Source organism: Dysidea avara, chromosome 3 (assembly GCF_963678975.1).
Source record: "Dysidea avara chromosome 3, odDysAvar1.4, whole genome shotgun sequence".
NCBI lineage: Eukaryota > Metazoa > Porifera > Demospongiae > Dictyoceratida > Dysideidae > Dysidea > Dysidea avara.
Window position 1 is genome coordinate 30,504,731 of NC_089274.1, and position 17,944 is coordinate 30,522,674.

The following is a 17,944-nucleotide window of genomic DNA, read 5'->3' on the forward strand; positions in this document are numbered from 1 at the left end:
ACAGTGGATCCTCGGTTATCCGAATCTCGGTTATCCGACACCTCGATTATCCGAATTCGAAAACTTGAATCCCACAATCGAAACTATTTTATATTTGAGTAATAAAATTTAATTAATGGCGGTGTTATGAGCGGAACTCAAGGTGGGAACATGAAGAAGACTGGACAAAAGAGAAAGAGAGTCGTTCTTTCAATCGAAAATAAGCTAAAAATACTTAAACTCATTGATTCCAATGTTTCTTACACTGTCATCTCGGAGCGCTTCGATATTGGACGAAGCACAGTGTGTGATATAAGCCGAAAGAGGGATGAATTACTACGATTTTCACAAAAGATGGTTGATATGGCTGCCAAGAAACGCTTATCATCTCTTAAACAGACATCTATAACATCATATATGTAAGGACTGTGCAGTATTGCATTGTTATATCATGTGTATATATACAGGTATGCATGTACAGTACTGTATAACATAGCATTATACAAAGTTCTTTGTACAGTAGATCAGATGATTATCTTGTATTGTATCTGTAAAAACACATTATGTACATATTTGCTGTACATACACTAAGATTCTTTGCTTATTCAGTTATCCAAACAAATTCAGTTATCCGAACACTTTTCCCAAAAGCTTGGAACAGAGGCGTTCGGATAACTGAGGATCCACCTGTATAGAGTTTGGAAATTGGTAGGCTCAAGATTTGATGCTCACTGATGCCCAGTTTCTGTTGTTGCTTCCTTGAGCTTCATTCAAGCTAACTGTAATTTGGTGGTAACAGTGCACCCATCATTGACATATTATATTAAATTGGGAAACAAATGCCAATTGCTCATATTGTGCGTGTGTGTGTGACTATGTGCGTGTGCGTGTGCGTGTGTGTGTGTGTGTGTGTAAATGTGGAGTGTACTGCATAGCGTAAAATATGAGAGGGGGCACTTGTATGTTAAAGCATTGACATTTATTCCCATGGATTGATTCCATGTTAGCAGAAAAGTTTGGTAAACAGAGTAGCATTGATGAAAAGTACAGTAGCGTTATTATAGGGAAACCAAAGTGGTGCCTTCAAGTATGAGAAAAATTCGTTAAAAATTGTTTTGGTAAGCAAAATAACTTGTGATTATCAGTCGATAACGTACTGTGGTCAGAATCACCCAATGCAGTTGTTCTTTTAGTAATAATAAGTCACCATGGTGATGTGTACATCATATCACCATAGTGATGAGTAGGCACCATGGTGACAGTTTTTATGCATTTGCACAACAATTTTACCCTTTTTTTCTAAGAGGATGGTTCCTTTTTGCACGTGTTTAAGTACATAATCTCATACAGCACCAATTTACATTCACTGCATACTGTAACTTGTTATTATACTTTTGTGTTCAAAGAATTAGGAGATGTGTGAACACCCATTCTTTTGACAATATTGTACTGTGCATACGTTCATGCATGTGTTCACTGAGACAAAATGATTTAACAAGACATCATCAAGTTTTTGAGGTTACTACTGTAGCTCATCACTAGTTTCGGAGGAATTCTAAAACTCACTGTTGCAGTACATTGTACTGCAAGCAGCTACAAGAATTTCAAGTCCAAACTGTGTGGAATATATTATACACTACTGTATAGTATTTTTACTATATACATCTATTTTTGCTAACAAATTTTATGTTATGAATACTGTGTCATTGTATTTAACCTCATTCCATGTGACTATTTACATTTACGCAAAGGAGATGTACATGATGAGAATATTATCTGAACCTACGTAAATCACATGGAAAATCATCATGTTAATAATTCCTTTTCAGAAAGGATGCATACTTACTGGAATTGCAACAGATTTCATTCATTTCAAGGTTTCAACTACCTCTCTCTAATTTGACATTCAATAGAAAACACAATTTTTCCTTTATATATAGCTGTACAAAAAGCTATAGCTACTGGCGTGCATGGAGTGGTCACTTATATATAATCTCTAGATCTATAACTTACTTAAGTTGCAGAAAGCTATAGGATTACACTTGAATGTTTGCAGGATCTGAGCTAGACATTATTTTTATCCTTGTTAATAATTTCATGTTTATGTCTATCTAAATCATACGAATTGTCGTTATTAAATTTTTTACCATTAACCTACCATCACAGACATTTCTTGGCCGCCACTTTGGATTTCACATCTTTTTTTCACCATGGCTTTTTAGGGGCCGAACCTCTTTTACAGCTTGGCTGTTTTTGATTAGATATCACTTCTTTTTGTATTTGTATACCCCACAGCGGCCATGGGCCAGCTTTGGGGCTTTTTTAACCTATACTTTTTCTTTACCACAGAAAGAATAAAAAGACAAAGTAGATTTTAATACTTCAACTGTTTTAGATTTTATCAGTAATTATACAAATTATATACATTTATTTATTACATGTCTATTATTCCTATTGGATAACTTGTTCGCAGCTGATCTCTCTACTAAGGGATTTGAAATGTAGTTGAACTCTCTACAGGGCGATTTGCTTGTAGCTGAACTCTACACAGGATTCTCTCTAGAGGGTGAATTGTTTCTAGCTGATCTCTATAGAGGGTGATTTGTTTGTAGCTGAACTCTCTACAGGGTGATTTGTTTCTGCTGATCTCTCTACAGTGTGATTTGTTTGACGTTGAACTCTCTACAGGGTGATTTGCTTGTAGCTGAACTCTCTACAGGGTGATTTGTTTGTAGCTGAACTCTCTACAGGATGATTTCTTTGTAGCTGGTCTCTACAAGGTGACTTATTTCTAACTGATCTCTCTACTGACAAGGCGACTTCTACTACAGGGTGATTTGTATCTATAGCTGAACTATTTACAGGATGATCTGTTTGTAGCTGAAATCTCTACAGAGTGATTTGTTTGTAGCCGAATTCTCTACAGGATGACTTGTTTCTAGTTGATCTCTCTATAGGATAACTTGTTTATAGCTGAACTCTCTATAGAGTGGGTTATTTGTAACTGAACTCTCTACAAGGTGATAGAGAGATCATCTTATAGATGATCTCTCTATGGGGTGACCTGATCTCTCTGCAGGGTGACTTTTACAGGTGTAAGTCATGTGGTGCTGGTAGTATACAGGATATATACTTCACCATTAATGCAATGAGTGGGTGGTACTAACACACGCCATGTACCCCTGTAACTGATTAGCCTGGCCCTTAATTTTAAGAGGATGCTTAAAAGTCCCAAATAAATTTGACTGCACCTCCAACTATCAGAGGATAAAAAAATGTTACAAAATTAAAGGTGGTGGCTGGGCAGATTCAACTCAAAATTGGAATATAAGGTGTCCTGCCCTGTGGGAGATTCTACCGCAAAACTGTTCAGGCACTTTCGAGTTATGGATGTGTAATAGTGGTGTTTTCTAGGTGACTTGTGTTTCGTGTCCACACTAGCTGTACTTAGCCGCATAACACACTGATTGAAGGTAAATAGTTAGGTTGCTTAAAGCCAAATTTAAAACTAATGTGGACACAAGTGACAAAATCACCAAGCATTCTCCACATATGTAGTATAACCTTAACTTAAATTTTTTGATAAGATCCATCTTATTCTAAAAAGGGCTTTTCCATAAAAGCATTTATAGTTAGGTAACCGAAGAATTTTTAAAATCTGTAAGCCATATAAGTGCTGGTTTTGCTCGATTTCATACAAGAAAACATTATGCAGGGTTGAACATCAAACCATAACCTGATAAACAGTAATAATATTACTCTCACAAGCTTTATTCAATGCAGAAAAGTAATGTTTTCATCCATACTATAGTTTACAGTGTATACAGCTTTTATGATCCACAACCTGAAAACAGTAATTTCTCTTCTCTATAGTTGCTCACTATGGAAATGAATATACACTGTAATAATTATTTGCAGTAATTAAGTAGTTTGTGATATATAAATGAAATATCTCTTACATAATTATATTCTAGTCATGCAGATGTCACAGGATGCATCTTACAGATTTCATTTTGTACTTGTTTGTGAAGTAGCCATAGCTTGATAACTTACCAGCTTATACTACACCAGCTCTTGTTATTTAGTATGAAAACATGTTTTATTGCTGCATGCACGACAATAGTGTTTATGCTGAAATCACTTGCATGACCACAACAGTAAGGTTCTTCATGCCATTAATCGAGCAGTACAGCTGTATACCATGTAAATTAAAATTCAGTCTCAAGCTGACTTAATGTATTTGTAGTAGTGGATATAATGTATAGGTTTTCACCAAGGGTTGTTAGAACAAAGTGTACAGTATGACCGTGGGGTGCAGTCACCATAGTTTCTTTCCATGAATTTCCAGACAGCTTTTATTAAGCAAAAATAGAGTATTAATGACTTTCTACATATGCTCTATTGCAGACATTTTGGAACCCAGAATATTTGGCCACTTTTAGCTACAATATAGAGGTTTTCCTCTTTCAGAGGTAAAAAATGTATTAACCATACCTGTCAAGACGACAAATTTTGTTCTTATTATGGAGGTGTTTTATACTGTGTCCTTAGTTCAGGAAATTTGTTAAGAGAGGTTCCACTGTACATAAATATACTTGCCTTGCTACCAGAGCCTGACTGGACAGGTACGGCATCTCCAAAAGTATGTATATATTAAATGCTATAGTTTTAAATATGCTTCACACATATGATGCAATCTGATGGAGTATTGCAATCTTAAATAATCAAATTGTAGCAGTGAAAATAACTTTTAGTATTGCATGTTTACATTCACCATTACTAGCAGCTAAAAATGATACACATAGATAGTTTTGGCATACTAGGCTAGGATTTAAAGAATACAGAATTGCATTTTTTTATTGATCAGGTAATCAAAAGTGTAGATTTCAACTATGATGTTTGGCACAATTGGGTAAGATGACTGAGCTGAAATCACATGCAAAGAAGAGTTAGACTAGCACAGTGGTCATGGTAATTTTATCACTGTGTAGCAGAACTTTATAGATGTTCACTGCTCTAATTTTTTAAATTCCAATATTTAATAAATCAGTCCTGCAAATATAATTAAGTTTGACCATGCAGCACTGATTAGTTTTCAGAAGAGCTTAGTTCAAAAGCTATTTTTATCTTTTTGTTAGGATACAATTGTTGTGTCATAAGCAAACATGTATCTCTACTAGCTTTTCCTATAAGCAAGTACACTGTACATGGATAAATTTTTGATGGGGTAAACGCTCCTAGACCTGGGCCCCTAGGCTGGAAATTGTACACTTCAGACCAAGCTAATCTCAAGATTCCATCAGTCAAAATATGTACATGCTTGAGGAGAGTGTATGTGGATTTCTCTGTGGGGCACAACACAGCCTAGGGATACTTGTGGTGGTCTGGTAGATTATTACATGTTATAAGTGATTGTGGTTCAAGTGAATGTAAAAAGCAGGGTAGGATGCCCTTTTCTTTGTGTTACAGCAGGAAATAGTACTGTGCGACTGTTCTAATAGAGTAATTGTGAACAAAACACAATACCATAGACATGTGTTGATAAATATTTAAATTTAATGAAATAATTTATAATTTAATAGCATATTTTATAATTGTGACCGGGCCTGCGAAAATAGGGCATGTGGGCACACAATTTTTGCCTACTTTTTCAAAGTTTCACCACTCATAACATTTTGCACCATTATGCTATGAAACTGAAATTTCCAGCTATTAATAAGCATGTAATTGGCATCATGATGCAAGTTACAGAATGGAAATATACTTTTCCAGTACTGAGATATGATCTGTAGAGTGACAGGGTGTAGTTTGTGCCCACATTCCCTGTTTTCGCAGGCCCGGTCACAATTTAATGTCACTTGAAATATTCTAGATTATTCTATAGTTTAAAATACTAAAATTGCAAAAAGGCATATTTCTGAGCTTTGAATGGCTTCCCAGCAGGCAGTGTTGGGCGTAACGTGTTGCATAAGTAATGTGTTACGTAATATTATTACTTTTGTGGTATCTAAGTAATATAACGAAATACGCTATAAAAACAGGTAATATAACTCAAGATATTTTACTTATCATTGTAACGCGTTACCTAAGTAATATAGTTACTGTAACGAGTCTAATATTACGTAGTATTATTACTACAAGTTACGAAGTTACTAATCTCATTAGTTATCCTCTGGGTAACGCCTAACCACAACGAAGTAACGAAGCCTACTGAATGAAGCTTTTTCACTAGCTTCTTACTTATAACCAAGATTTGCACATTGTCAAACAACACAATCATGTCACGTGATAAGGCGGTAGTTTCACATGTGACAGATTAGGGCCGCGGACACAAAGTAATACAATATGTAATATTATTATAGTTACTTTATTTTATGGGTAATATGTAACTGTAACTAAATAGTTCAGTTGCAAGTAATATGTAATATGTAACTAGTTACTTTTAAAAGTAACTTGCCCAACACTTGTCAATGAGTGTCCAGATTGATACTCCTCTCCTAGACACAAAAATGTTACAGTACATTGTGCAAGTAAATATCTACTTACCATTTACACTCTACTACACTTTCTCACATGATTCATCTAGTTTGTCACTATGAAAAGAGGGTAAACAAATCACTGTCAGGTTATATTACATGCCGAACATAAAAATACATGCAAGAAGGAACCATCCTCTTAGAATTAAGGGAAATAAAATTATTCTGCATGCACATGGAAGCTGTCACCATGATGCCTCATCACCATGGAAATTTGATGTACACATCACCATGGCAATGTGATGTACACATCACCGTGGCGATTTGATGTACACATCACCATGGTGACTTATTTACCCCGTTTGCTCTGATGATAATCCATCACACAATAATTACAAGTTACTTCTATATACCAAAAAGATATTATTTATTCATTGGCACTACTTGGATCTCATTATGTGATACTTGGCATTTATTTCCCTGTAGTAATGTTGGTTGTCAACAATACCACTTGGTAAGGTAGAACCTATTAAATGGACACTTTAATACAAAGTAATTGTCCTTTCTCCGAGATACAATTGTATTGGCAAAGGTCGATAGGGATCACAGAAACTATCCTATATAAGGAGGTTAAACGTGCCGTATCCTTTATAGGAGGGCCTTTTAAGAAAGATTCCACTGTATACCAAAGTTTCTGCCTAAAGTTGAACAAATCAAACATGGAACTTGGGTTTATGTCATTACTCTAACCAATAACTGCAAGTGCTTCTCTCTTTCACATTTTACACCTGTGTGTGTGTGTGTGTGTGTTTGTTGTGCATATTTGTGTGCTGAACACAACTTCAGTGGGTGGCATCAAGAGGTGTTCACTACATGCACTACACACAAACACACACTACACGCACACACCCACACTACACACGCACACACTACGCACACGCACCACACACACACACACACACCCACACTACACACTCACACACACTACACACACACACTACACACACACACACACTATACACACATACACTACACACGCATGCACACACACATACACTACACACGCACGCACGCACACACTACGTACACAAACTACACACACACAGATACTACACACACACACACTACACACACACATGCTACACACAGACAGACAGACATACACAGAAACAGACACACACACGCTACATACAGACACACACACACACACACACACACACACACACACACACACACACACACACACACACACACACACTACACATACATACAAGCGTAAACACACTCAAACACGTACACACACACACACACTACACAAACACACACACACACACACTGTGAAAAAGGTAGGATATAATATGGTATCTCCAGTGGCTGATTGAATACAAATAAGCCTTAATATAAACCCTGTATTATACTCATGTTATACTTTAGTATTATGCATGCTATACTATTACATATATGGTTTCATTTTATTTACCACATTACATGAAAAAGCTTATATCAAATATAATGCCCACATTAAACCATCACATATATGGTTTCAGTATGTTTAACACATTAACTAAACCCTTACATGTGATTGTTAGTATACTACAGGCTATATCAAGCTTTTTTGTATTCAATAAGCCAATGGAAATACCATCTTATATCCCTCTTTTTTCACAGTGACACACACTACACGCACGCACAAGCACTACACACCACACACACACACACACACACACAACACACACACACACACGCACTCACGCATGCACATGCTTCTTTTGTTTGGAGACCATCATCTCTCTTAAGTCCATCATCTCCACCCCAATCCTCCATGGAACTAGATAAATACCCAGCCAGGTGGGGGAAGCAAAACACAAGCCATTGAATTTATGCTAGGAGAGAACTCACCTAGCCAGTGATGCTGAACCACCTATTTTACAAGAATTTCATTATCTTTCCATATAGCAAAAGATGTCATTGATGGGTGGACTTCCATCACCATCATGTCCCAATTTACAGCTAGCTAGATTGGAGCATGTTTTTTGCTCAAGGAAACAATTAACAACAGCAACTGGGCATCAGTGAGAATAGAACCTGGAATGCTATGATTTCCAGACCTTCTACCACTTGGCTGTGTTTTCTTTTGGTCTTCACTTAAAGGGGACTACCAACCATTTTATTGCCTCCACTAAATTACCAAGTCTGGTCTGATTGCATACTTTGTGGGTGTAACATATGCTACACACACCAAACACACTACACTACAGACACATGTGTGACACACATAAAACTTAAAATACGTACCTATGTATGTACTGTGCACAAGGTCAGCACCACAATGGTCTAGCTCTACACATCTACTTGTCCACCTATGAAACAATATAACACACAAGTTATAAGATATCACACAAATGAGTGTCATATGTACAGTACATGTACTGGGATGGATATACAGTAACACATAATATACTCAATAGGCCAATCGTTATAAGTGCTTTTGCAAATTGGATATTTTTGGAAACAAGTAAGTACATACATTCCCATTACTTTACGTATAGACAATCTTCTTTGTAGGTCCAGGCTTTTGAGTGGGCACACTACAGTGCGTTTTTTTGTGAAAACTAAATTAAAGTCAGTCAGTTAGTAGCAAACCCAGTTAATTATTTGTAACCATAGAAACTTTCAGGTCACTCTAATTGCACATTTTTACTATACCACCTAATCAATGCTGCCAAAGTGTCATGAAGAAGTGAGACTGGCCAACAATTAATATTTTGGCAAAATAGCCTAATTAACGGTTCTTGCACTAACCTATGTGATGTTTACGCACTCCAGGTTACATCTCAAATCCTCTTAATTGTTACTTTTGTAATAATCAACAAAGTTATTAAAACTGCTAACTGCTTCAACAAAATATCATAGTGATATACAATGCAGATACGGACACAGATGACATGTGTATAACTGGGAGAATACTGGTATGAGGTATCTTAGGAAAGTCTTGCTGCGACTAAGGCAAGCACAGTGTTGGGCAAGTTACTTTGTAAAAGTAACCAGTTACATATTACATATTACTTGCAACTGATATATTTTTTTACAGTTACATATTACCCATAAAATAAAGTAACTAGAATAATATTACATACTATATTACTTTGTGTCCACAGCCTTAAGCTGTCACTTGTGAAACTACCACCTTATCAAGTGACATGATTTTGTTGTTGGGCAATGTGCAAATCTTGGTTATAAGTAAGAAGCTGGTGAATAAGCTTCATTCGGTAGGCTTTTTACTTCGTTGTGGCTAGGCGTTACTCAGTGGATCACTAACGAGATTAGTAACTTCGTTACTTATAGTAATAATATTACGTAATATTAGATTCGTTAAAGTAACTATATTACTTTGGTAATGCACTACATTTTTAAGTAAAGTAACTTGAGTTATATTACCTGTTTTTACAGCGTATTTCGTTATATTACTTAGTTACCACAAAAGTAATAATATTGTGTAACGTGTTACATAAGTAACGCGTTACTCCCAACACTGCTCATCGAAGGAACTTATGACAAAATAGTCCAGCGCCCAAGCCAAATATTCGTTAACTTTTTGATAAAAGCACCAATTTTTTTAGAGGTATATGGAGCGTGCACTAAGTGTTTTAAGAAGGGAAGGCACGTAAAGAGTCCTCAGGAACACCCCTTTTTGCACCCTGACAAGAAAACCATTTGTTACTATTAAAAATCAATCATGTTTCTATCAAGTTAACTGCTGGGCCTAGTATCATAGTAGTACAAAGCATACAGCTGGAACATAATAACCTATTAGTAATCTATACAAATAGTTTTCTCACCTAGGTAGTAAACAAAATCACTAAAATTTCTATTTGCAGGGATTCTGTTAAAGTTTTGGACCTTCAATGCTGACAATTGTGTAGTACTATGTATAAGGATCATGCTGATGTGTATCGTTTCTTTATTAAAGGGGCATAACAAAAGTTATTTAATGCTAAAGTCACAGGTGAATATCTCAACAGAAAACCATGAACCACAGCAGTTCAATTATCAAGCACAGAGCTTGAACAAAAGGTCCCTTGTCCTTATACTGGGTAGCATATGAAAGGTAATTAAATTTCTAGTTTAATGAAGGCAGTTGCAAGTTGTTTCAACATCTTGTTCACAAGTTACAGCGTGAACTAAGGTATTTATTAAGGTATTTATTAGTGTTGCGATAATGCTCAAAATAAGCATAAAGGAGCTGGGTTCCAATGAAGTGAGATTTTGAGCACTAAGAAATACCTTATGACACATCCTTGTGCTTTTCTTGCTTATACTATATTACACTGAATTGAAAGTACTGTAACTTGAAAACAAGATGTTGAAATAACTTGCAACTTCCATCATTAAACTAGAAATTTAATTACCTTTCATATGGTGCCCAGTATAAGGACAATGGACCTTTTGTTCAAGCTCTGTGCTTGATTATTGAACTGCTGTGGTTCATGGTTTTCTGTTGAGATATTTACCTGTGACTTTAGCATTAAATAACTTTTGTTATACCCCTTTAATAAAGAAACGATACACATCAGCATGATCCTTATACATAGTACTACACAATTGTCAGCATTGAAGGTCCAAAACTTTAACAGAATCCCTGCAAATGGAAATTTTAGTGATTTTGTTTAATGCCTAGGTGAGAAAACTATTTGTTTGTTTTTTTATAGATTACTAATAGGCTATTATGTTCCAGCTGTATGCTTTGTACTACTATGATACTAGGCCCAGCAGTTAACTTGATAGAAACATGATTTATTTTTAATAGTAATGAATGGTTTTCTTGTCAGGGTGCAAAAAGGGGTGTTCCTGAGGACTTTTAACGTGCCTCTCCTTCTTAAAACACTTAGTGCACGCTACATATAACCTCTAAAAAAATTGGTGCTTTTATCAAAAAGTGAACGATTATGTCAATTTTAAGGGCTTATGTACTGTACTAAATAATGTTTCTGTGTTCGTATGTATAAGGTAAGTGCACCTATTTCCAGACAGTTCCTAACTCCGGACACTTCCAATGTTTGGCATCATATCTACAAAACTATCTACAGCATTTACTTGAACTTTTAGCTGATTAATGCTTCATATACGATGATACTGTACTCCTAAATCAGCTTAAAAGTGCTGCTAGTTTTTCTATACGAGGTGATTATTTATTGCCGTGTGTGGCAAAATTATCAAAAATTCTTCAATAATCGCGGCTTATTCCCAAACTCAAAGAGCTATCTGGCTGATTTTCATACAGTGCAGAGGGACAGCTATGACTTACTACTGTGCCAAGTTTCTTTTGCAAACAATCAGCCAAACACTTGCTATGGACGATTTTGTAAGAGCCAGTTTCATTGAAGCTACATAAATATTTGCATAAATACACCTAGATTTGAAATATTAATAACTCGGCAACGAAAGGTAGACTACTATAACTAGTGTGCAATAGATGCATGTTTAACGTGGTGGTGTTTAAAATTCGAAATCAACTTCGTATGTGCTGTATCAGGCGTGATAAAAAGTGTCCGGAGTTAGGAGCATGCACAAAAATTTACACATAGTTGAATATTTGAGTGCAGCTCCTCGACGGATGGAGATATTTTGATGAAACTTGCAGGACTGATACACTATAGAATAGGCTTTATCACCATATTTTAAGGATTGAAAAATTTGTTTGCATGGCGAGATAGAGCAGCAAAAGCAATATCTGTCCGAAGTTAGGCGCACTTACCTTAATGTGTGTGTGTGTGACATGTATTTTACACTACTGTACAATGACTTAACCCTTTCCAGCCCGTCAGGGGCCTAAAAGACCCGCTTTTTACACACAATTACATTAACAAATGTAACTTCCGCACATTTCAAGGTACGGGGGTGGGATCATAGATAATACACGTATTTATAGTAGTTTCGCATTGCCACACCGCTTTTTTTCTCTTTGTCAATGGGTAGGGAGAAAAAAAGGGTCTGGAAAAGTTTGAATCCCACAATTGTCTTGACACGTCACGAGGCTACGTCATTAGTATGCAAACCATGCGCTGAAACTCCATTGTAAAAAGAATGCCACAGCACAACAATAAACAAAGATTTAACTTACTTAAAGAACTAACAATCGATTCAATCTATTATCATATCAAAGGCAGCTTTAGATGCTGATCGGTTTATAAATACACGCTTGCAATAGATTGACGCAAGCGGCTACTAGTTGAAAACACATCACATTGCTTTGGTTAACACCCCCCAATTATCTGGGGAGTGCCAAGACGAGTATGGAATTCGAAGTGTTCCAGAACCTTTTTTTCTCCCTACCCGATGACAAGGAAAAAAGCGGTCTGGCCACGCGAGACTATATCTATGGTGGGATAAAGTTTGAATTCTTTGATGGATGGGGAATCGGGGATATATAGGTTTAAGCATTTGGATGAAGGGGAAAAGGGTAAACAAACCGGTTTTCAACAAGGCGATTAAGTTTCAAACGCGTAACTCGTAATCGAATTTATAATGGCCATAACTTCCGTATACTTATGTGCAAGGACTTGGGACACTAGACTTACTCAATTTTAATAATACAGTTACAATACAAATAACTCTGCAACTAAACTACAAACACAATTAATTACAACAGGGATTTGGGGAAAGGAGTCCTCACACTGCAAAGCCCAGTACCGAAAAATCATACGGGCATTGTTCGTCCAAAAAGAAACTGAAAGTTGTTGTAACAAATGTTTATGAGCCTGTTTGGTTGATGCACCACTTCTGGCTGTGGTGCGTTCAGCGATGGTACGAAGGGTCTGAAGCGCAAATGGTAACCAAATACCAAAAGTTTCTACAAGTGGGACAGTCACACACTGCCTACTCTACAGCATATTGATGTCTCTGGTCCTTGGCTATCTCACCTACTGCAGCAGCTACCCCAGCACAAGAAGAAAAAGAAATGTGAGAAGGCTGGGTAGTGCTACGAACAGATACATCAAAATAAGCTGGATGACCATGCTGAAAGTCAGGATGGTACACATCACCTGGGCGAGAATTATCTTCATAAGAAACACGTTCCTTCAAAACTCCTGAGTGACTCTGGGACAAAGCATGACAAACAATGTCAACTAGAGCATCATGGTGACGATTTCTCATAGGACCATGAGAACATTCTAGAAGATGGTCAGCAAATTGGTCAATGGAAGTAAGACACACACATAATGGGGAAAGTGGAAATAGAGGGATTCCCAGCCACAAACGAAGGCCAACAACAAACTCAGGACCAGGAATAGCCAGAGCAAGGGAGACTTGAGGAATAGCTTTGAGCCATCCACTGCTAGTACCAGATGAGTGAGAGAGAGCAGTAAGTCGAACACGGTTTCGGATGTTGCAAGAAGCAAATAGTTCGTCATACTAATTTTGATCTAACAGAGCCTGTAAGTAATGCTGGGTAGCAGAGGGATTAAAGATATCAGATGTAAACCTTTCAAAGGTAGCAACAGCATGTTCTTCATTTGGAAACACTAGATCATGAAAGTCCTTTAATAGAAGATGAGCAGCCAGGAGACGAACACTATTACATGAACCCAAAAAGGCCGCAGCAGCAGAAGAAAAGGATGACCGCAAGCCCAGACCCCCAAGCGAAATGGTAAAGTGGCTTAGCACCAAGAATCATTAGGAAGACTACATTGTATTATGTGACTTAGGCAAGATTTAAGATTAGAATCTAACTGTTCTAGAAAGGAGTGCAATATACAGAATGGTACTGTGAGCAAAAGATGAATGATCTTGCAACTTCCAAGGCAGCTGCGTAGTAAATGAAGCTCGATTTGAGGGTCTTCTTATATTGCAATGCTGTCTTGAGCAGCTGTAACCTTGGCTAAACGAGAGAACAAGAATTGCTCGAAAAAGTTGTCAATTCCACAAATAGGAGATCCCAAAAGCTCCAGCTCGGTTGATACTGGTGGGAAATTCAGGGAAAGAGTCTCCAGAAGGCCAGAATAATTCGCACTTGGACAGATTTAAATGGATACCAAATTGGGGACCATGAATTGAGAAAGAATCTAAAAGCTTCAGTAAGGAAGATTTCGAACCATTAAATGTACCATCATCTAAATACCACAGATGTAATTTGACTAATCATGAAGCTTGAGAAAATCAATCAGCAACAGACTTACTCAATGGATTCGCCACATCACACTCGACAATATGGTGGTTAGTTTTTGTTGATAGGGTAAACACTTCAGGAGAAACAAACGCGTGAAGAGAAGGATGCTAAAAACTTACTGTAATGTGAAAAGAAGAGGGTCTAACACTACAAGGAGAGTTAAGGTCTTTCATTGGGGTTATTCGTTGAAGACCAGGCTAAGGTTAGTACAAGTTCGTTCAGTTTAGGCAGGTTATATAGAGCCGGTGCCGGTTGCACTGTTTTGCCGGCTATTTTGCCGGCAGTGGAGGGTATAATACTTAGAATGTTACGTGCATAAAAAAAAATTGTACAAAAAACCTAAGAAAGCGAAGAAAAAAAAGTTGTCTAAGCGGGGGTTCGAACCCGGGCATCCGTACTCATAAGCAATGTTTGTAACGATTATACCACCGGTGCTGCAGCTAGTCATATTATTTAGTTTCTACGTTATAAACATCCGACAGAAGTGACTTCTATGTGAAGAAGAAACCAAAGCTGAACCCTAGCCTACCCCTAACGCTAAGGAACTACTTTTCGAATCCCCTAAAGTTGAATGCTCGGGGCAACCTACTAGACGCGTGCCCTAAAGTTGAATGCTCCGGGCAACCTACTAGTGCCGGCACAATAGCCGTTAGTGTTTGCAAACCGGTACCCGCTAAATATACACTTCGTTCAGTTTAACAGCCATCACTATTCTCGCGTTAGTCTCATGCCCAGCCGGGCTCGCGCTAATGCGTAAACACTGTCTGGTGACAATGATCGAGTTTCTTGGGCCTTGAAGTGCGATCCACATAACCACATGCGGCTGTTACATCATAATTGGCAATATTACGCATAAAGGTGGACCGATACCGATACCAGTATCGGTATCGATGCCGATACCAGTGGTATCGGTATCGGATCGGTACTGATCGGTAATACAAGGTACAGATACCACAGTAGACACTCACCACTTTATTAAACCATCTCTAGCTAAGTTTCCAGTAGCTAATAACTTAGTTGAGCTAATCAGTAACTTAACAAAGTAGCAAAACGAAGCCTTTGTTACTCTTTTCCAAGTATTGCTGCAATTGCTCCGTGTGTATTCTAATATGTGAATCCTTTGTAATTAAATGGTAGTGCAGTTGTTCCCAAGAAATAAGTATGACTAATTGGCTTGCTTTTTCATGAAAAAGTTTGGTTGAAAAGCTATAACAAACATTGTACAATTATCGGCCGCCCACGCAATTAATTGCCTTATCAATAAGCTTACAAGAAAACTACCTCAAATCAAGAAATTAGTAATCCACAATGATGTTTATCATGTTTAGCTGTTATACAATGAATATTTTAAAACTTGATTGAACTGAGATCAATCAATTACTGTGATATTTTAATAGCTAGCTATGTATCACAACAATGAAATTTCTATAATAAACTTGTCTAGGCTTCAATGTATAGTATCGGTATCGGCATCGGTATCGGCAAATAATTTCAGTACAAATACTCGTATCGGAAATATCGGTAAAAAGTGGTATCGGTCCATCTCTAATTACGCATACTCTAGGCCGTCCTGCTTACTTTGACCTCTCTGTCAGGTGCACAACTCAGCCTTCCTTTATTTCCGCTGCTGCATCTAAGGCTGTGGTAGCTGCATCTAAGGCTGGGGTAGCTGCTGCTGCTGGTGAGGAGGCTAAGGATGACCATTATTTGAAAACTGTTAACAACCATGGTGGTGAATTTTTTCCCCTGCTTTGCAAGTCGTTTGGTGTTTGGACACCCTTTGCTTTATCAACCTTATCCACGATTGCTGACCGTACCACTGTTGAAGTGGTATTCCCAGACAGTTAGCAAAGAAACAATTGCTTTAGCACTTGTTAGTTACTCTCTGGCGATATAATGCCAAAATGATCCTGAGGCATTATGCCCAGAAGATGGCATAGACTTGCTGAACTAAGTTATTAATTAAGGTTGTTTTGTAGTTAAGGTAGCTAGTTTTGTAGTTAAAGTACTTAGGTTGGTAGTTAAGTACCAGAATGGAATAGATTAGATGATGAGATTATTGAGACTGACTGTGTTGAAGAATTTAAGCAAAAAATTGTATATAGTTAAGTAACTTATCGTAATTGTTTATATTTTTATGTACCACTGTGCGTGGGAAGTTCAAAGGCACCGCCAGTGCCATAATTTGTATATTGCACTGCTGCAGACCGCAGCGAGTGCATTATAACTTATAATGCACTGGTTGCGGTTTTGTAGACCACAACGAGTGCATTATAAGTTATAATGCACCGACCGCAGTGCAATATACAGATATTGTACTGGCTGAGGTTTTGTGCAGCATAGCACAAGTGCCGGTGGCGAAGACCACTACGATACCTCACCTAATAGGTGGAAAGACATTACTCAGATCACTCGAATTCTTTTATAGCCTGACATGTAAAGGTCGATTGTGGGCCATAACGTCACCAATACGTATAATGTTTACAAGCAGCCAATGGCGATCGAAAAAGCCAACGCAGGTGGCCACAACTCTAGTCTACATATATATAAACATACTTATACACCTTACTAGTCTGGTGCCATCTTAGCCCAGATTAAACTGTAGTCCACTTCGACAATGACTCAATAAAACAAATATATTCTAAATAATACTAACCTTTACGTTCGATTGTGGTAACCAGTTTTGTCATGCAACCAGATTCGAGTTTAGCCAGTGTGAATAGTAAGAATTAGACTAGTATCGTTTAGTAGTTAGGTTTTGTTTACTTAAACCGTCTATTTAGCTGATTTTTTCGCTCGAGAGAATCACTATGGCTATTAGTCTGGTGCTTAGTCTATATGGCACACTGGCATGCTGAGCACTACATGATAGAGTGGAACAGCGAGTGATATAATTATCCCATAGCGTACTAGCTTTCAATATCTCAGGTGGCTGCAGTACTGCAGGGAGAACGTCATCGCAACGTCAGGCTTGGTTACCCACAATCGATGTTAGAAACCTGGCCTTTATAAGTGTTACAGCTGTCTTGTGAGACTCTCCCCACCTATTAGGTGAATGGTACATAACAGTTATACAGCGTGCACTCGTGCTCTGCCTGTATAAACGCACTTCCCTTCGGGCCTGACGGCCCTCAGGCTCATGCGTTTATATCAGGCAGAGCACTCGTGGCCATTGTATAACTATATAATAGTTTATTATTGTAATTGTACATATGTATATAATTAAGTAACTTGTCGTAATTGTACATACTTATATAGTTAAGTAACTAATGGAAATTGTACACATGTAATTGCACATCAGCATTATACCCCTGGAGGGTCC

At 37.5% G+C, this 17,944-nt stretch overlaps 1 protein-coding gene and 1 long non-coding RNA gene across 2 annotated transcripts; one reads left to right on the forward strand and one right to left on the reverse strand.

Moving 5' to 3' along the window:
• On the forward strand, positions 1 to 1,732 carry LOC136250682 (uncharacterized). The gene is made up of 2 exons (XR_010698640.1): positions 1 to 398; positions 1,386 to 1,732. It is a non-coding gene; the product is annotated as an uncharacterized lncRNA (long non-coding RNA).
• A 4,589-nt stretch (positions 1,733 to 6,321) lies between these two features.
• LOC136248459 (uncharacterized) lies at positions 6,322 to 16,541 on the reverse strand. Its single transcript, XM_066040239.1, has 6 exons — positions 16,505 to 16,541; positions 15,591 to 15,726; positions 8,751 to 8,815; positions 8,208 to 8,283; positions 6,526 to 6,572; positions 6,322 to 6,476 (listed from the first exon to the last, which is right to left on the reverse strand). Exons 1-5 carry the CDS (start codon positions 16,539 to 16,541, stop codon positions 6,539 to 6,541), a joined length of 348 nt encoding a protein of 115 aa, XP_065896311.1. The 3' UTR covers positions 6,322 to 6,476; positions 6,526 to 6,538.
• Positions 16,542 to 17,944: the final 1,403 nt, after the last annotated feature.

Bases quoted from the DNA above. Each gene is read 5' to 3' on its own strand.
- LOC136248459 (XM_066040239.1), bottom strand. From the start codon at position 16,541: ATGCCTCAGGATCATTTTGGCATTATATCGCCAGAGA. The intron at 8,816-15,590 runs GTGAGTGTCTAC...ATTGTTTCATAG, and splicing joins AGAGATGGTTTAATAAAGTG to GTGGACAAGTAGATGTGTAG. The intron at 8,284-8,750 runs GTACGTATTTTA...GTATTTATCTAG, and splicing joins TGTGCACAGTACATACATAG to TTCCATGGAGGATTGGGGTG.